The sequence below is a fragment of the Vicugna pacos genome, chromosome 4 (genome assembly GCF_048564905.1).
Source record: "Vicugna pacos chromosome 4, VicPac4, whole genome shotgun sequence".
Classification (NCBI taxonomy): domain Eukaryota; kingdom Metazoa; phylum Chordata; class Mammalia; order Artiodactyla; family Camelidae; genus Vicugna; species Vicugna pacos.
Genome location: NC_132990.1, coordinates 59143936 through 59169725, shown reverse-complemented (window position 1 = coordinate 59169725; position 25790 = coordinate 59143936). Strand labels below are relative to the sequence as shown.

The following is a 25790-nucleotide window of genomic DNA, read 5'->3' as shown; positions in this document are numbered from 1 at the left end:
ACAAGTGTGTTTCGAATGGGACCTTCCCTCAAGGAAGGTGCGCTTTCTTGCTGGAACATACCGTACTTTTAGGAGCCGACGCCCACTCTACACAATTGCGAGACAATACAGTCTTCCTTTTTCATCAAAGATATGTAATTGACCAGCTGTGACAGATGGACACTTTCCTTCCATGAGCTGCCGATTCCCAGAAAAGTGGTGAAACACTGTGAGTAACCAAATTCCTCTTTGGGAGTCAAATGTCATCGAATGTCATGAGCTATGTCACAGACAGGATATGTCACAGGAAAACCCCATTAAAAAGTTTTCCAGGGTCTGATGAGTCAAGCAGAGGACAAAAATTGGAGGCTGACTTGATTTATTATTCTAAAAAAGTCATACTCTTTTTTTTTTTTGGTCCGTTCAATTTAATTGTGCAGTGGAGTCAATCTTGTAGCCTCCCCATCCACCTATCAGACAGACAGACCGGCGGACACGGACACACACACACACACACAGGGGCTCAGTGAATTTGAATCGATTTTCTGTTCTAGTAAAGTATTTCAAAGATTTGAGTCGAGTTTTCAAGGTAGTATTTTGGGTTTGCTAAATCTAGTCCTCTGTAAGCAGAAACACGACATCTCTTATTTCATGGTTAAAGTGAGTGCTGGGAGGGTGGGGACTCAGGATAACTTGGGGGACTTCAGGCAATCATGAACCTGGGACCCAAGTGGCAATTCTGCTTTAGGGTCCCCTCCCTTCTGTCACCCAGTTCCCAGCCCTCAGGACGGGCCTGAGCATCCGAGGCCAGCAAGAGGACTGAGCCTGGAACCGGGTCCTCTCAGGTTCACCCACCAGGCTCCTCTCTGCTCAACGGCAAGATGTATTAGGCAGCAGGGCTTCACTTCCCCAAGACAACACTCATGATTCTGGAGAAGAAAGGAAACCCTAACAATCCAAGGTCCTCTTAAAATGAAAAACCTGTTGAGCTCTAGGAAAACTCAGCAAAAGGATCCACCACGGACCAACGGGAAATTGGGATTGCAAGGGAACTGGTGGGAGGCTCCCGAAGGTTGAGAGCTCCATCCACAGAACAGGGCTCCTCATCACGGACATCAGTGTCACTATGAACTGCCACTCACTCGGAAAACTCACGAACGGCCTTTTCTTGGGTTTCTTCACAAGCCCAAAGTCACATGTGAAGGCCAACTGTGCACCAAACGGACTTCTGATCCAATGCACTCTGACTAGCACTGGCAGGAAGGCAGAACTCCAGGAAGGTCCAGATGGTCAGTCTGAGACTTCAGCTCTGCCGGGACAAAGTGGCAATGCCAGATCCAAACACGTGCCGGGGACGCTGGCCTGATGAAGAGCGGGGCGTGATGGGCAGCCGGGGGACGCTGCAGGGCTCAAGCCAGGCTCCCCCCAGTTTTCTGACGCCACCTCCTGCAGCAAACTGATGCCCTTGACTATACGGGGTTCTGAGTAACAGTCACGTTTGGGGTTTAAAGCAAGAGAAACTTGCCCCTGACACTGAGAATCTTACTTACTTACTTCTTTCTTTCTTTCTTTATAAAATTGAAGTATAGTTGGTTTACAATATTGTGTTAGTTTACCATGTACAGCATGGTGGTTCAGTTATACATCTGAATATATATATATATATACACACACATACATATTTGTATATATCTGTATATATATATACAGATATGTGTATATATACACATCTGTATACAGTTATACATCTGTGTGTAAATATACATATATATATATACTCCTTTACTCCTTTTCATGATTTTTTATTAAAGGCCACTATAAGGTTTTGAATATAGTTCCCTGTGCTATATAGTAGGACCTTGTTGCTTATCTATTTTATACATAGTAATTAGTATCTACAAATCCTAAACTCCCAAATTATTCCTCCACCTAAATGTCCGTCAACAGATGAATGAATAAGGAAGATGTGGTGTATGTATATATAATGGAATATTACTCGGCCATAAAAAAGAATGAAATAGTGCCAACTGCAGCAGCATGGATGGGCGTGGAAACTGTCATACTAAGTAAGTAAAGTAAGCCAGAAAGAGAAAGAAAAATACCATGCAATATCACTTCTATGTGGAATCTTAAAAAAGGGCACAAATGAACTTATTTACAAAGCAGAAACACTGAGGATCTAACCCTGGTTCTGATTCTGCCCCAGTCCTCTGCTTTAGCCAGAAAAGGGGGAGCACATGAAATCACCCCTCTTTTGCCCACAGCTCTGTGCTTTCTCAGTCTTGCCCAGGGCCAGCTCTGCTGGACCACATTCTGGGAAAAGTCTGGGCAGCCTGGCTCTGAGGGCAGCTGAGGGCCAGTCACCTGCTTCTGTCCACTGCTTCTGTGGCTCTGAATGCCAGGAAGGAACCTCTGTGGGAGAAGGAAAACAGGGAATTTCTCCATCTACCAAGGGAACGCATGATAACATGAGCCAGCTGTGAGACGGGGCACAAGGGGCACCATGGAGGGTACCTGGCTCTGAGGAATCTCCCTGCCTGGCCGTGGCATCCCAGGAGCAAGCACTGTGGTTGAAAGCCAACAAGTTACACTGATTATGGAAACAGGATATCAAGTCTGAGAACCAGAAACAAAAGAGGGGGGAGGAGGTCGCCATTCACTTGCACGGCCTCTGCTTCATCCTGTTTACCCTCCAGAGGCCCCCTTTGATCTACGGCCGACTGCTGTCCACCATTTTGCTGCCATGGTCTCTAGACCCTAATTTTATTCTCCGTTTATTTATGCGTGGCCAGGTCATCTATTGGGAAGAACATGAGTCTAGAGAAAAGAAGGTTAGGGTTTGAATCTTCTGGCCCCACAAACTGTGATGCTACACAAGAGATGTTCTCCTCTCTGAAAAACTCAGCTTACTCATCTGTCAAAGGGGTATAATAATTACAGTAGTGTCTTAAATAGCTTCCCCTCCAGAATTCACGTCCACCAGGACCACAGAACGTGACCCTATTTGGAAATTGGGTCTCTGTCGATGTAATTAGTTAGGATGGGGTCATTATTAGATGGATCCTCAAGCCAATGACAGGTGTGGTGTCCTGATAAGGACACACAGAGATATACACAGAGAACTCCGTGTGAAGACGGATGGAAATTGGAGTGATTCATCTACAAGCCAAGAAGTGCCAAGGATTGCTGGCAACAGAAGCCAGGAGGAGGCAGGACACCAACCATCCCTCAAGGCCTCCAGAGGGAATTAGCCCTGCCACCCCTGATTTTGGACTTTGGCTTCCCAAACTGGGAGAGAATAAGTTGCTAATGAAGTTTATGGTAATTTGTGGCAGCAGCTAAATGGGAAATGAGCACATCTCCCTTGGAGGGCTGTTAGGAGGATTCCCCAAGAGACCACATGTGACAGCAGCCGGCTGGCCTCCCGATCGGGGCAGGGGCACCCTCCACACCAGGCAGGCCACTCTGGCGGCAGGCCAATACTAGGACTATCAAACTTCTGTCAGGGGTGGGCGGCCCTGTGGTATCTGCGCTTTTTAAAACTCATGGACAAAACAGGGAGTGCAAAGGAATCCATGTGGAATCAGGGTATCCCCAGGCAACTCGGCTGCAGGCAGAAGCACGCATGAATACTGCTGACCAGCAAAGCCAGTTTGCAAAGACTGAAGCCACAAGGTCCCAGGGCTGGCCATGCATATGCACCTGTCAAACTGGGGAAGGCACGCAGGGGCCCAGAGACCTCAGGTGTTGGCAGAGGTCGATGATCAGGTGATCACAACTGTGTATTAAGCATATATGATATGCTAGGTCTTGGACTAAGCAATTTTAATACACAACCACCATTATTCCACAACCACCTTTATTCCACAGAACCCACCTAAGGGGCCAGGGTTCTGGATACCTCTACCATACAGCTCAGGAAACTGAGACTCGGACACGTTTAAGTGACTTGCCCCAAGACATCCCGCAGTAGGTGGTGAAGCTGAGACCGAACCAAGGCAGCCTGTCTCAGGGCCCTTAACTTCCATCTTGCCTCTTATAGATGTAGAAGTTAGAGCAATCAGGGTTTGTCAATCAAGGAAGATTAGCCCCATATTCTTAGTCAACCTTACCACATACATACTCTGAACAGATCCCACAACCCTTCTTCATGTGCTCTCACATTCTTCTTTTTTTTTTTTTTAATGGAGGTACTGGGGATCGAACCCAGGACCTCATGCACGCTAAGCATGTGCTCTGCCATTAAGTTATACCCGCCCCCGCCCCCCGTTTGGTCTCTGGCTTAGTTGTGTGCCAGTCGCCTTTCCCAGAAATATAACTGATATGGAGGACTATGGTCACAATTCCTCACCGAACATTACAACGTCTAGGCATCACTATGCCCTTCACATATATAGGACCTCAGTAAATCCACACAGTAATACCTTGAAGTAGGGTATAACCCCTGTTTTGCAGATGAAGACATTGAGGCTCAAAGCGTAAATAATTTGCCCAAGGACATAAGGCAAGTGAGTGACAGAGTTGAGATCTAAGACCCGGCTTGTCCGCCTCTCCTAAGTCTACTATAAAGAAGCAAATATTGACATCCCTTCTACTCTCCCAAGACACAGGATGTGCCATGGCTCACTGAACCTAAGAATTCACTTTGAGTTCTTAGGTATGTCACAGATGTAGCTTTAAAAAGCCGTTTCTGGGGCAGGGTGGGTAATAGCTCAGTGGTGGAGCACATGCTTTTAGCATGCACAAGGTCCTGGGTTCAATCCCCAGTTTAAAAAAAAACAAAAATCCATGTCTGCCATCTGTCCCTACTTCAGATGCCTGGATTTCTCCTCTAAAGGCTCTAGGTGAGTGACTTTCTCTTCAGCTGAGTAGTTGGAATTCTTCTAGAGAATGTCTGGTCACTCCCCAGATGTCTGTTTGTCTTGTACACAGTTTGCACCTCAAAAGCAGGGATCTGAGAGCAGCCAGTCCATTCCGGATGTGGACCCCTCCCCAGGCAAGCAGAGTGGAAGGTGGGGATCCCAGAACAGGAAATAACAGGCGCTGGGCTTGGGAGCAGGGGGTTTCCAGTGCCGGGAACATAAGCAACAAACATCTCAAGCTGTGAGATGCTAAGAAGGCTGCTGGAATGAAAAGATTGCCTTGAGCCAAGATGTGGCTCTGCTGTATTCTGAAACACTGAGTCTCTCACTTTTTCTAGTTTCTCCGAGCACATCTTATGCACAGTGAACAAACATTATGCCAAGCCACGTTCCCTGTGTTGGTGATTTCATGCTGCACCTCAGAATTGGTGCAGGTGGTTAAAACTCCTGTATCTCATCTCAGCAGGGCATGTGACCATTAAGGGGATGGGGAAGGGAGAGGGGGCAAGGCTTTACCGCCCAAAAAGGCAGTGGTATCCCGGGGTTTGCAGCTCCCCACCAAGTCAGCCTCCCTCGCTGTCACGGTGCAACGCCGAAATGCCTAAGTGAGCATTTCAGTAACCTCTGAGTAACGTGGTTGAGTCTGTTATGAAGAGCATTCTTTAAAATCACTTCTTGATTTCACTCTCTAATTGGTGTTTAACAAATTGTGTATTAGACCAATTAATTTCAGAGTTGGGACATGAACACAAAATAATAAGCTGAGGGAATATGAGATGTTTAAAACATCGAGCCCGGTTACATTCAGGCTCCTGGCCTGTTCTCCTCTTTGTAAGCCTGGATTCATCTTTGTGATATTTAAGAATTCAGGAATATATAATAATAATAAAATAATTCAGGAACATAAGTCCACTACAACACCCTGCTTGTGGGAGCAGAGATCCCAGAGGCAAAGGAAGTCAGGTGAGTGGTCCAAAAAGATGCCCCCAGTCTGCGATCCCAAATCCGGCCACTCCAACGGGTGCTCGAGGTCAAGGGTGCCACTGTGGTTTGCTCTGGGTCGTCCTTCCCCCACCAAAGCTCGGCGCAGCTCGGCCTTCTTAAGTGTCACTTGGGGGTCAGCCAGCAGTCACTGCTAGAAAAACCTTCCAGAAACTTCCTCTGTAGGTAGAACATTTTTCTTGTGAACCTTTAAGTGGATTTCATTCTCTGGAGTGATAAATTTCTCTTTTGGAGGCACCAGCAAACAAATTGTATGATATCGGAAATAGCCAATTCTTTCGTCGGGTAGTCATAAATAAGTATTTTTTGCTGTGACAAAGAAAACCTTTTTACCAAAGGGGGGGTATTGGCACTTGGACTATTTTTTACTGGAAACTCGTGAATCTGGAATTAAGGGCCTGCCACCTTTTCCAAACCTGAGCTGCTTCCCTAAGTGTATCCCCTCGTTGGCCCCTCCGCCCTGGCCCTTCCCTCTCCCTCAGCTCTCCGCAAGACCCAGGTCCAACTGCTCCCTCACCCACCCCAAGTCTCCTGGTGTGAGAAACAGCCCCGCAGAAAGAACTGCTCCGTCACATCTTGACATCTTTCTAGAGGACTCAGTCACTGTTGGAGCTCCCTGAGGGCAGGGCTCCCCTCACCTCTGTCTGTGAACCTCAGCATCAGTCACTGTCAGTCAAGGGTCACCATCACCGTCCTCAGAGGCTTTTGTCTTCCTGGGAGGGCTTTAATGACCTCAGCCTGAAACATCACCTCTCAACCTGCAAAGTTTCCTGCGCTATCACAAGCCACTCCACTGCTGAAATTTCTCCTCCGAATTACAGGCTCGCTGCAAACCCTAAGTACTACTGAAACGTTGTAGTTTGGGGCGTCCATCAAAAATAAACTCTGCACTAAAATTTTCTCCTGGCATTACAAACTCTGAAATCTGTCAATCTTTTAGTTCTCAGAATAAAAAAAAAAAAGAAAAAAGAAAAAGAAAAAAGAAAAAAACAATTTGGGGGCATAACTTTTATGTGCTTTTTTATTGTGGTTAAAAAAAGAAAAAATATATATCATAAAAGATGCCACTTTAACCACCTTAAAAGTACAAGTCAGTGGCGGTTAATTACATTCACAATGCTGTGCAACCATCACCACCATCTATTTCTAAACTTTTTTCATCATCCCAAACAGAAACTCTGCACGCACTAAGCAGTAGAGGGTACAGTTTCTGAAACATTCTGTGAGGCTAGTGAAATTGGAAGCAGAATCTAGGTAGATAGATTACACCTCTGTAGCAAATATAGGAGGAAAAAGACTAGAAAAAAAATAAAATTGTTGATTGTATTAGGATAGTGGAGTGACTACTTTGTTTTACCCTCTTAATGTTTGGCAATTAATTTTTATAGCCCTTTTTTGGTCTCATAAGCATGCTAGAAACCTAAAAGCACAATGAGAAAGTAACAGTGAAATAGCTTCATTTATTTAATTGATATTTTCCTGGAAAGTTGTATGCAAATTAACACTGGAGTTCATCAGTGTTGGAAAGTACCTGGGGGAAAATCAGATATTTCGACTTGAAATCCCAGCACACAATTACAGATTTGCTTCATCTGCATTATGTTTAAATTCACAATATTACTATCATAAAAATAGATGGTTCTGCTTATATTCTGTGTAAAAACCAACAAACCAAAAATCCTAGCAATTTAATAGGATCAGGACTGATTCTTGAAGGACTTAAAATGCTAACTTGTCTGGAAAGGAAACCGTGGTCACCTCTCCCCCAGCCTCAAGTGAGCTAAGAGCCAATTCCCAAAGTGACTTTGAAAACAAACCAAATAACTAGAACACTTTTGAGCCTGTGTTACATAGGTGGAGATTAGGTCTTCGCATGAGAATGTATCTCAGACAGATAACGTCAGTCAATGGTGAACTCAGAGCTAGTTCCTTCTTTGAAAAGTCCGTTTTCAGTTGAACCTTTCAGTTGGGTTAATTGATGACTTCTCTTCCACGAGGAGCACCTTGAACATCAAAGCATTGTTTGGAGACAGAGCAAAGCAGGCTGGGGGGGGGGGGTGGAGTGGCTCTTTCACCCTCAGGGCTAATGGCTGGAATTGAATATTTCCTAATGGAGAGAGCAGCTTTAGGTTTAATAAACTAGCCATTGTTTGAGACCAACGGCAACCAGTTTCTGGGCTGTTGATGGATGTCTCGGAGCACAGGCACTTGTGCACACAACACACACACACACACACACACACACACACACACACACGTTGATGGATGTCACGTTGATGGATGTCTCGGAGCACAGGCACTTATGCACAACACACACACACACACACACACACACACACACACACACACACACACAGCAAAACAAGTTTGTCCTCCCAACCTCAAAAATCCACCCCTGGCTGGCATTCTCCCCCTTCCTTAGCCTCCTCTCTTGCGCACCTGTAACCAGCACAGTGGTCCTCAGAGCACCTGGACCGGGACAGAGAAAGCACCGAGAGCGCCCATCACCTCTCTCTTCGCAGTAACACCCTCCCTTCAGCGCATGCCCACCATGGAAGCCTTCTTCTCTCCCCACTGAAGAGAGGCTGCAACCTTACCCATCCCTCGAGCAAACAATGCCAAGAGGAGTTTTGAGGCGGTTAGAAGTACGGTCCCCTGCTTTAAGCCATTACCTCACTTCACATTCCCCAGGGCTGCTCTTCTGGGTGAGAATCTTCTTCCCAGCCACCTCTGGACCCAGCTCTCAGGACTTCTAGTCTCCTTATGGTCAATTCTTTCAGAGTTTAGTCACAAATTCTCATCATCTGGGGGTCGGAGACCCTGCTGAGGCCCAGTATGGTTCCACCTGCACCTCCACCTCAGAAAAAACTAACCTGACGGACCTGAGGTTTTCCTCTTTAAAAAACCTAAACCACGTTTGCCAAAGAAGCACTCATGTCAATGCAAAAATATGCAATGTAGCCACTCAATCATTTCTAAATCACTAAGGCTGTTGGTGACAATAATTTGTGTATTTATATTGTGCATAACAAGGGTAAGGAGTTTTAAAGAATCTGGAGGGGAAAATAAGAGCATTAGACTGGAGGAGGAGATATATTTATATAGAAACCACCCTGGACTACTCTGCTGCAGCAACCTGAGGTTTCTTACAACATTATCCAAAAAGCTTTGGAATGAAAACCACACAGATTATTGTGCAAAATTAATCAGCTAGCTGAGGGAGCTTGCAAGTCTAAAAGGGTACTTGTAATAAAGTTAGTTCCTCATAGATTTGCTGGCTGATAAATTTTATGTCCACCCACATGTTAAAAAAAAAAGTGAGACCGGGGTTGGGGACATAGCTCAGTGGTGGAACACTTGCTCTGCTTGCTAGGCGTGCTTGGCATGCACAAGGTCCTGGGTTCAATCCCCGGTACCTCTATTAAGGAGAAAAACAAAACAAACAAAAAATGAGACTAACTCCCCTACAGCAATGAACAATGAGACGTACCAGTACTTAAGCATCTTATTAGCTCTGCTGGCCAGCACCAATGAACAGCAGGATATAATGAACAGGGTCAAATAACAGGGGATTTAAAACATATTAATTTGTAACCACCAAACTGACATTGTTAAAAATTAACTCCTAATTATTTTTTTAATGACTTACACAGTATGTGTGGCTAAGTGACCAGAGTCCTTTAAAGCAAATGCCACCTAATGTCAATGACAAAAACTCCCCGAAACTACAGAAAAAGCAGCAGCTTCAGTCAAGTGGACTGGAGTTAATTCAATTCCCATGTAGGATCTACAAAGTAACCAAATTTTAAGGAGCAACAATGTCAACATTTAGATGCTCTAAGGGAACCAACGGCATAGACTAACGCCATTGCACGGGGAGCGGCAATGCAACCATGTACATCACACATTCATTCTGGGTGCCCTCTTCTGGTGTAAGTAACCCAAAGGCTTTACCACAAGACACAGGATACATGCGTATTTAAGTTTCTGACTTATTAACCTTCAAGGTAAAACTCTTCAGAAAACCAGCCATTAAAAGGTATTTATACAGACTCCTGCCTGAACTTACAGTCTAGAAGAAAGGGTTCTAGCCTTGCTCTTTCTGCCATCTTTCTCTCCTCCTGTAAAATGGGGATGCTGTACAGGATGACCGTGTACCTCTGAGAGATAACATTAATCCGAGCGAGTGGATAAATCTGTCAATTAAGATCTCAATTCGGGATAAACGACAAGTTATTTTCCGTACAGCACAGGGAACTATATTCAACATCTTGTAGCAACCTACACCAAAAAAGAACATGAAAAGGAATATATGTATGTATATATATGACTGAAACATTATGCTGTGCACAAGAAATTGACACACCATTGTAAACTGACTATAATTCAATTAAAAATAAATCTCAATTCGGGGGTTGAGTTCTAGAGAGAAAGGGCTCAGATAAGTCTCAGGACACACACCGCCAACCTGCTCCTGTCTCGCACTTTTGCAGCCCTAGGAAGACGGAATCAGCATTTTGAAGATCTCAACAGCAGCCTTCTGAGATGGCTTGTAACTATCGACCACTATTCTTCCAGATAAATGCACAAAGAAGCATCATTCTAGGGTCAAAATATTCTAACCAGGTGCAAAAGTCTCAAGGGGATCCGGGTTTTAAGCACATTACAACCGAGCAGAAGAATCCAGTTTAGAAATGGGTTTCATTCCACATCTGGGAGCCTTGGCAGCTCTCTATCTTGATTCTGCCTTCTTGGAATTCCTAAGCTGGGTCCACTCTGCTCATCCCAAATATTCAGGCCAAAGGCATTTCCAGGCCATTGGAGCTGATAAACCAAAGCCTTTTATCAGCTGTGAAAACCAGCCTTCAGAACTTGATAAAACGAGGCCTCAGAGTGTTGATGCTTATTTTTCTGGGCCCCGGAACACAAGCAGATTGATTGTTCACTGTTTTCACCAGGAGTGTTTACTAGGAACACAGAGACGGAAGGCTCAAGAACTGCATTTAGGGGAGCTCCAAGTAAGGGACCATTTGTGTTCTGGGAGGAATCTCAAACATGAGCAGATCTGGAGCTGTTTCAACTTCAGTCTCAATGTGTTTGGGGCTGAGCCTCTGAAACCCAAGCAAAAAATCTGGACAGAATCCAGTTTGAGACTGAACTGAATTCAAGATATGACACCTTGCTATTGAGGGGGGTGGGGTGGGGTGCAGAACTCTTGTAAATTTCCTAGGCAGCATTTAGATCACAGACAAGGAGGAAAAAGAACTGTGTCCAAGTGACAAACACACAGTAACACGGGAGCTTCCGGGAGGCGATCCACAGGTTCCACTGTTTTGGGGATGGAGACCCGACTAGACCTACAAGATGACATAACTGGCACCCCTCGAGATATTCAACGGATCATGGCACAGGCCAGAAAGGAGAGGGGAGCAGAGGGATGCAAGTTCATGAGACCAAAAGAGAAGCCTGAGCCAGAAAGGAAGTAATAAAAATTGAAAATGGACCTTCTGCCAAAAAGGCAATAAATTCTCTCCATCCAGAGGGGCTCTGGGAACAAGGGCGCAGCTCTAACCCCAGAGGTCTTAGTTCCAGGGTCTCTACTGACAGCAGATCAAATCTCAACGACAAACAAACCTGCTAGGGCAAACGACGTCTTCCACATGGATTCATAAGGCACATTTCCCCTCAAGATAAAAATTCAAGAAAAAAATAGAAAAATCAGCTAGAGGGAAAACTGCAAAGAAGACTCATGAGGCATGAGGTGAAAGATGAAGGCTTTGTCAAAAGCTGCATCTCTGGAATCCCCTCCTTCCCCGCTCAAAGAGCCCTCTATGGGCTGTTTAAGCTAAGAATGGTCCGGAAGTCTGGAAACTCGAAGTGAGAAGTGGCGAGCTCTCCTTCTACATTTAACACCACCGTTAAGATATGTGAGCTTTTCGCCTGCTTGGTGTCTCCCTGGTTGCAACTTCAGCGCAGACTACAACACAGAAGCTGCGAGCAGGAGATCTGGGCCCGTGCTGGGCGTAGCTGCATCCACCTGTTCCCTCTGGCAAGTACCTCCGGGGTCTCAGGCACTGGGCCGGGCGCTGGGACACACGGGGAGAACCAGGCATGGAGCTGCCCTCTGGAAAGTTATGGGAGCGGGAAAAGCAAGACGTTTTGCAATCACACGTACACGTGAAGTTGCATCTGTGATGAGTGCTTGGGAGGAAAAGCACTGAGCGCTGTGACAGCCTCTCACAGGGGAACGTGAGCTGGTCAGGGGAGGTCAGCCGGAGGCTTCCGTGACGAGGCGACAGTTGAGCTGCCGTCTGAAAGACGAGGAGTTAACTAAGCCATGGCAGGGACAGAAGCCTGTTTCAGGCTGGTGTGAAAGGCCCTGGGGCGGGGGCAAAGGGTAGCAGAATTGCCACCCCAACGTACGCCCTTTTGGCGTAGGATCATTTTGAACTGAATGCAGCTGAGAAGCAGCAGACGCAAGAAAAGCTCCCTGCCCTCCCCTTATTTGTCTAGAATCAGGACATACACTTCTAAAGGTGACCCCCTCTTCCTCTCTCTACCAGGAAGGACAGAAGTTAATCACCAAAAACAACTCTAGACACTCATCAGCCCAGAGACGACACCGAGTCTACCTGAAAATCCTCCCTGAAACTAGTCCTTATCTACCACTAGTCTCCGCATATATTTGCCTTTCTACAATTTGCCAACCCTAGAAGCTCAAAGCCCCTTTCCTTTGTCTTGTCACTTCTCTACGAAGTTAGCGTTCTTTGCTAAGATGCTACAGAAATTTACGTTCTGACCACCCCTCTTTTGAGTCGCCCATCGCTGAGTACTCCTGCATGTAGGCACGCACATGATGCATGTGTTAAAAAACTTACTTGCTTTTCTCTTGTTACTCTCTTTTGTCAGCCTACTTTGCAAGGCCCCAGGCCAAGCAATCTAAGTTGGGTAGAGGAAAAAGGCCTTTTTTCCCCCTCCCCACATTGGGATGGAGTAAGGGGTTCGTGGTGGAAAAGATGCCTGGAGAGGTGGACAGGCCAGATCATGTAGGACTTGGGTCTTAATTTTAGCATAAAAGCATGGAGGGTAGGAGTGGGGAAAGATGTACCATTTGCTTAGCCAGTCTTGGCTTTCTGTCCTGAGAGTGGCCTGCTGGTCTGGCTAACCCCCAACAAGGCCAGGAGTCTGGTCAGGGAATGGAATCCCGGCAGTGGCCATGCTGCCCTGCGACACCTAGAGGCAGTGGTCCAAGGACTTCGGGATTTCAATTCTGTGGCCCCATCAAACCAGTTAATTTGAAGCCAGGCGTGAAATAATGTATTTACTGTTGAAGGTCTGTCTTTTTTTTTTTTTCTCCTTAACTTAATCTTTCTCAATCAAGCCCTGGAGATACCACAAACAAAAATATGTGATGCCAGTAATCCCGGATGGCAAATTTATTCTCTGTTCGATAAAGTTTATACTCTAATGCATAATAATAAATCTCTTTATTATTTCCTAACACGTTGCATCTCTCTAATGGCTCAGTAAACATCGTCTAGGTTACAAAAGGCTGATTCCTTTAGGCACTATTCTGCTAGTAAGGATGCTCTTGCTTTCAGTTGGTGCCGGGGTAGCATCTGAGGCAGAAAGTGCTGATAGGAAGCAAACTTAACTGCAGGGGTAGAAAAAGCGTGCGGCTCCAGCATCAAACAAAAGTGTTTCGGGTCCTGGTTCTGCCCCTGGAGACTAAGCCACTGGACCTCTCTGAGCCTTCGTTTCCTTATCTGAAAACAGGATACGGACTGCTGTTGTGTTAAAGGACATCACGGGTGTATATATCACACGTGGAGGGGTGCCCAGCGCGCAGGGACTGTCACGGTGGCAGTAGGAGTAACCTGGAGAAGACAGCCACAGCTTCCTGGGGGCCAGCGACCCACTGGGCTGCCTAGCAGGTGGGTCATACATCACGTCCCAAAGCAAGAGGAACCACGAAAAGGAAAATATTTCATACAGAGGATTTCCCAGCTTAACCTCTGCCTAAACCTCTTTATTCTCATTTTTAAAGCATGCAAGCATCTGCGGGTGATTTCGGGCAGGCCCATAGAAGGCAGCTGTGTTCCCCCTCCAGGGAGGCCGGGGGAATGACGGCGGCAGCTGGCCGGGATCTCACGTGGAGAAACGCAGCTGCCGTTCACATCCAAAAGCGCCCAAGTGCAAGGGCGGCTGCCTCCGTCTGACTTGCCCTGGCCCGTAACCTTGAGAGGCACTGACAGATTTTCCTACCCGCGATTTGTCTTTCAGGCAGATCCAGAAAGTGACAATGACAGAGGAGTCGCCCCAGCAAATAGGATGCAGTGAGGGAGGAGGGGACTCCATCTCTGGACATAGAGCCTTGGCCCTCGGGGCACTTAGGGAGTAGGGGGAGGACCTGGACCTCAATGGCCAGACTCCCAGGGGCAAGCCAACATCCTGCATGCCTGGTTTTTGAAGATCTCTGCTTGAGCAAGGTTTGATCCCTAATTTGGGAGAAAAGCCCGAGAGGGGACAACACCCACTAGAAACTGCCCAGTCACATTAGGGACCTCGGCTGCATGATGGAGGCTTGGGAGCTCTCAGAAGCTTCACCTCCTGGAAGATGTCCTTTATAATCTCTATGCACATGTCTTCTATTCTAGGTTTCCAGAGAAGGCCTGGTAGAGCATCACGCTGACGTCAGAGGGATCACACCTTGGTTTCTGGGCACATTTTCCAAGAGCCTGCCTCCCCAAATCCACCCTTGGCTCACTCAGCAGAGACCTTCAGCCTCACAGAAAACCCTCAGACCAGAGTCTTTGACACATCTGGGAGAATTTACTCCTTTCCTAGGCTGAGGAGGGCCTGGGCCAGCCTCACTTGTGCCTGTCAGGTGTCCAGTATCCTGGCAGGTATCCTTGCAGTCATTCAGAAGGATTTCAAAAAAGCTTCCTTGAGACAAATCCTAAAACCTTCCCCCACCCCTAATCTGCAAGCCTTCCCAGATGGCCTTCAAGGGGCCAGGGAGCAACGTAGGGGGTCTACACATCAGGGGCTGGGTGACACGGTCCTCTGTCTTTGGCACAAGGAGCTTCATACGTGGGACACTGTAAAAGAGTACAAATTAAGCCATCCATTTCCGATGGCCTTTTTCAGGCCCCCCACCCCACCCGGCCCATGTCAACAGAGGTCTTTGGTGGAATCAACTCATTACCTGAACCAAAACCTGAGTCCATTTTTTTTTATTCAACAGTTCTGCAGAATCTTATTATAAACTGCCTCAGTTTCCTCCAAGTGACTAAGAGACGGGATCCAGAGACAAACACAGAAGCAAAGTAGGCAGTTACCAGCATCCTTCTAGACGGGCAGGGAGGCAGGGTGGCCATGTTGGATACCGTCTCACTGTCCAAAACGGCAGCCACACAACCTTCACCTCTTGCTGGACCCAAAGATCCCGACCCTACTCTTTCAAACCTCAGCTTGGGTCAAGGCCAGATGTCTAACCCTTGGTTTATAAAAGACCTGAGGTAGTTGGCCAAAGGGAAACCCAGTTCTCGGTACCGTTCTCGATAAAGTGCTTAAGTTAAAAAAAAAAAAAAGCGTGCTGTGTGTGTCACCTGGATGATTCTCTTCTACCTCCCCCTACCCCCTTCTCCAGCTCTCTGCTTTCAGGGCTAAATTATATGTCTCAGAGGCTACAGCCTAAGGAAAAAAGAGAGAAAGAAGGGAGAAGGGGCAGGCAAAAGGTGTTTACAACTGGTTTTGCTCCTACTCAAAAGAAATGGAATTCAATTAAAAGCTCTCTCCATCACAAAAGTGCAAAATGACTATGATTATCACCTGGCAAGTCAGAGCAGTTTCGGGGACAAGTCTGATGGAGAGGGGTAGCTCTAAGTCGCAAGCCTATTTTACCATTTTTCATTTTTCAGATTTTGTTTTCTCAAGGACTCCTGAACTGATTCATGCAAAGCAAATGAGATTTCATAATAGACTCTGGGACCATTCCACCCCCAGGGGGCAAACCTATTCATTAAATGAGGGTGAGGTAATGCCGCCCATCTGCTAGGAAAAGCCTGTGCTCTCCGGGGCCGCTCCGGGAAGATGTGCTTCGAGCTCATCCTGGGGAAACGCAGGGGCTGAGAGCCTGCGCCTTCTTGGGTTTCCTTCCTAAAGATAGTTGCTCGGGACACGCCGAAAAACATCTCATTCATAACTGCCTGGAAACTTGAGCCGTTTTTTCCCCGATAGTAATTTCACTAGTTTAGGGGAAGTGGTTTTCCCTTATCCTGAAAACCAGATGTCACGACAAGGAAGACAGCCCAAGTGGCAGAAAAAGCAGAAGGCTGGTAGGAGCCGAGGGCTGCGGGGCAACTCCGGATCTAAGACGGTTTCTATTACTATATGAAGGGTTTCTTCAGGAAAACACAAAATCATTTTATTCCTGAAACACTTCTCTCTTCTTATGCATTCTGGATTTTCAGACTTAACTGGGAAATTGCAAGAATGGGTAAGATTTTCTTCACTATGGGGACAAAATTTGTTCTTAGTTTTTGGTATTGGTGGTTAAGTGGGGGTGATTTTTTCAATCCTGTCCCTTTCCTGCAATAAAAAGCTATGTAATTCTTTTGTACAAAATTTATTTTATTTTTGGGGAGTAGTAATTAGGTTTATTTTTTTAGAGGAGGTGCTGGGGATTGAACCCAGAACCTTGCACATGCTAAGCACGCGCTCTACCACTTGAGCTATACCCTTCCCCTGAACTCTTTCTTTCTTTCTTTTTCTCTCTTTCTTTCTTTCTTTCTTTCCTTCCTTCCTTCCTTCCTTCCTTTCTCAGTTTCTTTTCTTTCTCTCTCTTCCTTCCTTTTTTTCCCCATTTTTGTTCTTTTTTTTTTTTAAAGAAGATTGAATTCTCAAATGTCACAAAATAGTTAATGAAAGCAATAGCTCACTGAAAAGCCTAAATAGAAAGCCTCCATTCTCTACCCAGAGCTGGAGTGGGGAGAATGTTGGCATCTTTTCCATATTTTATCTATAGAGGTATTTATAACATATTTGGCCTAAGTCTTGGAAAGCACAGAGGTGTGCAGCAGGTGAGGGGGACTCTGTAAATAGCTGGTGACAGTAGAAAGTCACACCACTACTCTTTCTTAACTGAAGCTCTGCTTCTGCAGCAGAACAGAAACTAGCTCCAGCTTCCAATCCGAATTGAGATCTTCATTTCACCCCTGACAGTTTGCAAAGAGCTTGGCTTGTGTGTCCCGGGACTTGAGTTCTAGAAACATCTCTGCCACTCACTTACCTTCAGCAAATCACTGACCTGCTCAGTTTGAAAAGGCAGTGCCCAGCACAAAATAGGTACTATAGGTACCCAATTAATCTTCTTTTTCTAACAGCTTCATTGAGAGCCAATGAATTCACACACCATAAAATTCACTCCTCTAAAGTATACAATTCAGAGGATTTTAGTATATTCAGACTTGTGCCACCATCACTGCTACTCATTTTTGGACGAATGAATGAATCAGAAGTTTAAAGGTAACATGGCTTTAAGTGCCAGGCTGCACTCTGAGCACATTTTGTGAAATAATCTACCTTATTTCCCCCAACAAATCTGACACTGGTACTGTTATTGCTCCCACTTTATAGTAAAGTCGCCTGAGATGTGCACCCAGGCTGTCCAGCTGCACAGCCAGCAATCTTAACCAGTTTGAAAATTCTGTGATTCTATTAAGAGTGTGACACAGGGAAGCTCCTTACTTATCACACCATTCGTGCTATAAATAAAAAAATCCATAGTCTTCCTTTTCATGTTTATGACAGATTTTCTGTCCTGAACCCAAAAATGTCTCTGTCCCAGGAGGCGGCAGGAAGACTGCCAGACTGTCCACCCCGGGGTGCAAGGATGCACCTGACTCATTTTGGGGTCCCTAGCACTCGGCACTTAGCAGAATCTCCATAAATGACTGACAGGTCAGGAAAGAACATTGCCTGCCATGCATTACACAGGGTCCACCTAGAAGTCTCCATTTAGGCCAGTCAGAAGGAAGAGCCAGGTGCCCACGGCAGGCTTAATAACCAGATCCAAATCACATCAGCCATCACCAGCTGGTACCCTTGGACCTTTGGACCTGAAACTGGCATTGATGCTTCAGGATTTTTTTTTCCTTTTTCAGTTTTATTATGTAGAATTATTACAGTTCGACTACACATACACATTATATTGCATGTAAGTATATATAATACAGTATATGGCACATTTTTTAGTTTACATATATGTACTAATTATTGCCTCTAAGAACAGATTAGATCTTTAGCTTTTTAAACTTACATAGTTATCAGAGGGATAAAGACGACTACAAAATAAGAATCAACAGAATGCGGTAGTCCAATCATAAAGGACAGTCAAATGTGCTTACACATATTCAAGAAATCAAAATAATAAGTAGTTCATGTGTGTCCTTATTGTTATTGTTATTATTTTTTAGATTCTTCATATAAATGATGTCATACGGCATTTTTCTTTCTCTTTCCGGCCCACTTCACTTAGCATGACAATCTTCAGGTCCACAGGATGGTTTTTCCTCTATTATTTATTTTTAATTTTTTTTGGCGAGAGGGTGATGGGAGGAGTCGGTAAGAATGAATCAATCTGGATAAACCATGGAGAAACACATCACCCTTCATCCACAGAAAGAGTAGCATGAACAGCCCTCTCCACTTTAACTGAAAATCTGATTTGAGCACATGATTACAGACATCACAGGCTCACTGATTTGGAGGCTTGTTTGAATAACCTTGTACATTTAACCGGCCGGGCGGGGTTGGAGGAGGGAAAGACTCGGAGATGTGCCCAGCTCGGGAGCTCAATTCTCCTTCCTTCTAGGACTCAAACAGCCAGCACTTTCCCATTGCTATGGCCAAATGTTGTGACTCACTCAGCCTTAGGGAAAAAAACCAAAACTCCTGATGCCCGTAAACAGCACAAAATGGGGAGCTGGCAATGGAAGGGAAGAATTCTAGTAATGCATTTTCATGCTAAAAAAAAGGTTTTCTTCCCCCTCTTCCACTGGCTTTGGGCAGCTCCCGAAGGACAAAAGGCTATTCTGGTGCTTGACAGCCAGCCCTATGGGATCTGCTTTCAGAGCTCAGGGTCCATACGAAATCCCCCGAAATCTTGGGGTTAAAAGGAAACTCAGCTGGAAGCCTGGGGTGGTGGAAGGGAAGGCTGTCTCTGTTTCTAAGGCATGCCACCAACCCAAATACAAGCAGCTCCATATAAAAGCCGGCCTCCCCACAGGATTCTCCCTGCCAGAACTCACAGCTAGCAAGACTGTATAAAGAAAGACGGCCAGCATCCTCCCGGTCTGCAGTATTTAACAACGAGGTTTCCATCCTGCATCATCTAACCAGGGTGACCCACTGAGACAGCGTCCCCCATTTACATGGTTTTCAGAGAGGTCTCCATGAAGATCTTCTGAGATTTTTCTGACTGACCCTTGCTCCTAGGCATCCGTGCGAGGGAAAGGGGGGAGCTGCTACCTTACAGGGATGGTTGGCACGAGAAGAAAAAGCCAGCTTCAGAACCCTGGGGATTCACTATGTCTGTCCTCAGAAGAGTTGTTTTCTGATTTCTCTTCTTTCCCATCAAATTTCACCAATCCAGATCCTCACATGTATGGTAGGGAAAAGTACAAGTCACAAGGGAAGGTCACCATCAGCAGAAACCTTGGCGAGAAGCAGCTAAAGGATATGGCCAGGCAAGATGTACAACTGGACGGTAACCTAGGCTACCCAAAGACTTGAAAGCAAGGACCCAAACAGATATTTATACATTAATGTTCACAGCAGCATTATTCACAATAGCCAAAAGGTAGAAAAAACTTAAGTGTCCATCAATGGATGAGTGGATAAACAAAATGTAGTACACACACACACATATATACAAAGAGGAATATTATTCAGCCATGAAAAGTTATGAAAGTCCACATGCTACAGGATGGCCATTTTGAGAACATTATATTACATGAAAAGCCAGACAGGAAAGGACAAATATTGTTTGATTCTGTGTGGGATGATGAAAAGGTCAGGAAATAGACAGTGGTGATGGTTGTATAACATTTTGAGTGTACCTAATACCACTGACTTTTGCACTTACAAATGGTTTAAAATGATCAAATTTTATGCTATCTATATTTTACCACAATTAAAAAAAATTAGACAGTAAGACTCAGAAGCCAAGATTCTGTCTTAGCCATCTTTGTATCTTCCACACCTAGTATACTCCAGCTCAGAGGGGCGAATTCCCAGATGTCTACCAAACCGACCACTTAGGAGAATGGTTGTAAAGCTGTATCAGTTTACAACGCGCCCTCACCGGGCATCTGATGCCTCAGGACCCAAACCGCAGTAGTTATCATTCTGAGAATTCACAAAATGATCTCATCTGCAGAGGTAAAAATTCATCCGCTGTATTTCTCTAAAAGCTTTATGTCCATATAGATTTTACAGAGATTCACATAGGTTTTATTTCTCTTGCTACAGGGACTGATCGTTGGCATTAAAACCTAAGTCATTAACAGAAACAGTAAAATGGCCCCAGACACACATCTATTTGGCTCAAGAAGATAGAGACAGACTCGATTTCAAAGTTACTATAATTTTATAGAAAAGGCATAGATTGGGAAGGGGGTCTTTGGAATAATTTTCTCCAAAACCCTCAACTAAAGCATAAGGATGAAATTTCTTCAACAGATCTTTATTGAGCACCTAATCTATGCTAGGGGCCCACCATTCAGGGATGTGATGTTTAGTGGATTTTCTCAAATTCTAAATCTGTGAAAAATCAATTGGATCCGAACAACTTGCTCATTTCTAAATCATTCCTAACCAGAGGACATGTCACTTTAAGAAAAAACTCTGCTTTAGGGGGAGGGCATAGCTCAAATGGTAGAGTGCGTGCTTAGCATGCACTAGGTCCTGGTACTGCCACGAAAAAAATAATAATAAAAAAATAAAAAATAAAAAACAGACAAACAAATAAAATTACCTCCCCACCAAAGAAAATGCTCTGCTCACCAATTTCAGTGTGTGTGTGTTGGTTGGGGGGAGGTGTTTCCTCCCACAACACACAATCCTGGGACACCAGCTGAATGTCCTACGATTCAACTCAATTCTGATGCTTATCTACCTGGAGTTAGCCTCAGATTCCACAGGTGAAGGACCCAGCCCTACAAGACTGCCCCCTCCCCCGTTTCAGATGCTAATTGCAAGCCCAGGTTGTTATCTGTGCTTCTCATCAACCAGCTACAGACTGGAGGTTCCCACACCCCCTCCCTGGGCTCAACCAACCTACTAAAGCAGCTTGCAGAGTTCAGGAAACCTGTTTTCTCACTTGATTACTGGTTTGTTATAAAAGGATGTAACTCAGGAACAGGCAGATGGAAGAGATGCCTGAGGCAAGGCATGGGGAAAGAGCGTAATTCCATGCCCTCGGAGTGAACTACTCCCCTTGAATCTCCACGTATTCAGCAGCCTAGAAACTCTGTGAACCCTGTCTTTTTGGGTTTTTAGGGAGGCTTCATTATATTATGTGTTGTTCTGACTTGAGTGCCCCTTGATTTCCCTTAAAGAAATATCCCTTCTGCCACTACCTCCTTCTGGCTATGGTCCAGGGGAGCTGACACCTCTTCAGCTCCGAGAGGGGGTGTGCGACCCAAGCCTGGCTAATCAGAACACTGCACCTTCCCTCCGCACTCTCCCTCTGGAGTCATGAGGGGCAAGAGAACCAAACAAAGCCAATAAGACTCCATTCTGAGACTCTGGTTGGAAATGAAAGAAATTGAAAAAAATGGGATAAAAGCCCAGAGCTGCTGTCAAGTTATCTTGATACCACAAGGAAAAGAACCTACCAAGAACAGAGCCAATACAGAGAGAAACACAGCTGAATAGGGAAAGAGGGACACTGATTATGTCACTTGAACCCCTGGATCCAGCCATGCCTGAAGCCCATCCCTGTACTTTTCAGTGATCTGAGCTATTAATCCCCTGTTTGAGTTATGTAGTCCCTTACTTTTAGCAGCATTTCATATAAAACCACATTCCTTAAAACCATTCAGAACTAAAATCACATTTAAAAAAAACCTAAACTGTAAAAACATTGACTTTTTTTCATTTTTAGGATATTACTTTTACTAATTACAGTACTTATCATAAATTTCTTCAGTTACTTTAATATATTGTACAATACATTATTCCATTCTAATCTACCAATTGTAATATGAAGAAACAACTAATCAGATGGTGCGATTTTCCTATTTATAACTCTTTGAGAAAAGAATCAGCAAATGAGACCTTGCTCACTCAAGGTCATCTCACTCAGTCTTGTGCATGGGAAGTGTCAGACACCACACATACACGCTGCCCTATTTGTTACAAAATGTTTTGGGTCCATAATCAGAAGTTAAGAGTAAACGCTGATACCAAAACATGCCAATAGAAATTTGAAACAAAATATCTATGTGGGATAATCTGAGCTGTTCTGCACCTTGACTGGGGTCATGGATCTGCAACTCTTTGCCTTTGTCCAAACTCAGAATTATATGGCAAAGAGAATGAGCTGTACTGTGTGTAAATAAAAAGTGAATACAAATACACAAAACTTTCTAGGATCAGAAAAGAAACAAAGACCACACGCATTACTCTATAAATCAGCGCATGCAAACGTGAAAGAGTTCTGAAAATGAAGTCACCTCTCTTGAGTTAAAAGGATGTTTCTGAATAGTTGGTATTGACCAGAGACAATACCTGGTCTTTCTGAACTTGAAAACGTTCAAGCGTGTAACTTCACCCTTCCTTTCTCTACTTCACTCTCACTATAGTTGATACAGACAGGATTGTACAATATCTGCGGCCACTCTTTGACTTCGGCTGAGAAAAGCACACAAATACAAAAACTGCCCCCAGCTACAGGATGCTTGGCCAGAAGTCAGTCTGAAAAAGGGTTCACATAATAGTTTTCAAACTCTAAGAAGGATGCCTTCTTTTGTGTGTGTGTGTGTGTGTGTGTGTGTGTGTGTGTGTGGTGTGTGTGTGGGGGGTTAATTAGATTTATTTATTTATCTTTCTAATGGAGGTACTGGGGATTGAGCCTAGGACCTCATGCATGCTAAGCATGCAGTCTACCCCCGAGCTATGCCCTCTCCCCAAGAAGGATATTCTTTAGCTCCACCCCCATGTCTACCTACCTTGCCAACATGTTCAAGGTCAGTGGCAAATAATTTGATCAGATTAGAAAGCATGACCTATATAGCTTTCGTGTATTCACAGTTTATGAGCCGTATGCCTAGTTCCCCCGCAATGCATCGACAATCATCATGAACTAGTTTAGAAATGATTATAGCATTAGATATTATCCCAGAGAACATTTCTACTTAAGCTTTGCCTCCCTGAGAAGTAAAGTGCTATATAAATTGAAGGTCCTAAGGTATTACAGTAATCACTTGAGAAAGAGAAATAATTCATAAGACTGGAACTTGAAACAGAATAGCATTTTTGCAGCCTTCGAAAACTGTTCTGCTTCAGCTTTTTTCAAAGAAAAGTCGGCCAGAGAAACACACTGTTAGCTGAGTTAGAATTTCCAGTGCCCAAAATGTCAGGGATGTGCTTTTTCTTTCCAGGTGGAGTCTCCAGTGCCTTGAGTTCATAAAAGTAATTTCCCTAAAGAACAACAGGAAATAAGCCTCAGGGAGTTTGCAGTCCCAAAGGTCTAAGTTCCCTCGGAGGCCTGCGGCAGAACCGCACAGTAAAAGCAAGGAACCCAGGAGACGTACCGTAAAGAGAGAGAAGAGCATCCAGGTGGCAATCATGACCTGACTCTCCCTCGGTGACAACCCGATCTTGGGAACCAGCTGCTCCTAAAGCTTCGCCTGGGTTTCCCTTTGCACGATCGGACATCCAACACAAGGATTCAGCCCTCTGCCAGGTCACAGCATTTCAGGGCAAGTGGGATGGAGCCGGCATCCTACACGCGCCCGTACCTGGTGGCTGCCGCCCCAGGAAGCACTCACACTGCAACATGAACCGGTCGGACTTCTCCGATTGAAAGGTACACTTTGGAACCATGTTAGAGCCTCCGAGGGCAAATGAAACAGAAGCCAAGTGTATTTATTTGGACACAGCTGCTAATTATCAGATTACATTTTACCAGCTCAATTATTATTCAACAAATGCTTGCTGTTAGTTGAATTCAAAGGTAATGGGATAACAGAGCCCTGAGGAGACAGTGAGCAGTCCCCTTATTTTTTTTTTAAGTTATGATGACATTTTCTAATACAAACACCAGAAAGTGACCTTCAAGACTTTTTCCCTTCTGCAAAGCCACTGGCTGGCAACAGTAAGGAGAGTCACCGGACACTGTGTTTACAGTAAAGACAAGTAACTCTATTAGTTCAAACAAAGGCACCTTTACAAAGGGAGGAAGAAAACCTGTTTAGCAAAGAGGCAGGCGTGAAAAGGGACGAGCACTTCGGGGAAAGTGATGCCAGATGGAGTCAAGACACAGATGCCCCTGTTAATGGAAAGTAATATAATTCTAGCTCCTAAGACACAAAAGTCAAAATCCTGCTTCTACTGAGAATTGTTATTAGGGAGGGTTGGCGGGGGCGGAAGGGGTGGAATCCCACACTGTCCTGTTTTTAAGAGGTTTTGGGAAAAGATACGGGAAATTATGTTCTTGGCATCAATTAGGACCTCCTCTAGGGCCAAGGGACAGCACTATGACCTCACCCACTGGCCACTGGAGTCAACCAGTCTTTATCTCTGAGTCAGGACTTGCTGTATCCACACCTTATTCTTCAACAGCGTTCTTTTCTCAGTTGGTTTTTACATGCTTTACATGCTCTCTACAGAGCATTTTCATTCTGCTTTGAAAAACTCTATCAGACAAATCTAGTCTTGCTTCAGCCTCAGTTTCAACAAGTGAAGTTAAAGGAGGCAGCTCTTTGAAAGAGATACATGTGCTCTTCTTCAAATAATCTAATGTCCTTTTCTCCCCTGCTTTTCCCATCTGCCTAACTAATGCCCTCTCTCCCACTGCTCACTATGCTCTGGTCACAACGGCCCCTCCGACACCAACCTGTTCCTGCCCCAGGGCCTTTGCTCTTGCGGCTTTCTCTCCCCTGAATGTGCTTTCTCTAGCTCAGCTCTGCTCAATAGAACATTTTAGCGATGATGGAAATGCTCTGTTATCTGTGCTGTCCAGTATAGCAGCCACTAGCCGCATGCTGGCTACTGACTCCTTGAAATGTGGCCAACGTGATTGAGGAACTGATTTTAACTACTTTAAAAGCACATGTAAATAGCCACCAGATTAGGCAGTGCAGCTACAGCTCTTCACGTGAGCAGCTTCTTTTCGGATTCAGATCTCAGCACAAATGCTGCCTGATCACCACATCTAAGCAACCTCCTCACCCCATACTCCCCTTTTCTTCTCTTCTCGCCACCTTCACCACCTGAGATGATTTTGCCTGTGTTTGCTTTGTATCGTTTCTCTCCTCTAGAATGCAAGGTCCTAGTGCACAGAAACCCTGTCTCTCTCATTCCCTGTGATCTCCCCAGTACTACCCAGAACACTGCCCGGCACGGAGCAGACACACTGTAAATATTTCTTGAGTCAGTCAATGAATGAATCAAGTCACCTGGCCAAGGTGCTTCCTTGCTGGAACGGAAAAAGAAGCAGTCTACCCCTCCTGACAAATGAACTGTGAATGGCTTTTATCAGAAGTCTGACCCATGGAACCCCGTTCCCCAGCTCATCCAGAGCATCCAGTTCTGCATTCAAATGGTACAGAGGTGAAGGAGCCACCGACCAGGATCACAAGGTTGGAGATGCGGAGGCCACAGCCTTGGGATCCTCCAAGAACAGACACAAAACTCCTCTCGTGGAGGGAAAGAGCC

The 25790-nt window shown here is 45.1% G+C and overlaps 1 protein-coding gene across 7 annotated transcripts in view; it reads right to left on the bottom strand.

Moving 5' to 3' along the window:
• Positions 1-25790, bottom strand: part of PALM2AKAP2 (PALM2 and AKAP2 fusion) — a 418898-nt gene that overhangs the window by 46916 nt on the left and 346192 nt on the right. Inside the window, exon 1 of one of the 7 annotated variants that reach the window (XM_072959893.1) lies at positions 23666-23757. The exons of the other annotated variants lie outside the window; for them this stretch is intronic. Coding sequence (XP_072815994.1) covers positions 23666-23701 — 36 coding nt within the window. The 5' untranslated portion in view covers positions 23702-23757. Of the gene's footprint in view, positions 1-23665; positions 23758-25790 lie in introns of those variants that run through there. 7 annotated transcript variants of the gene reach the window in all.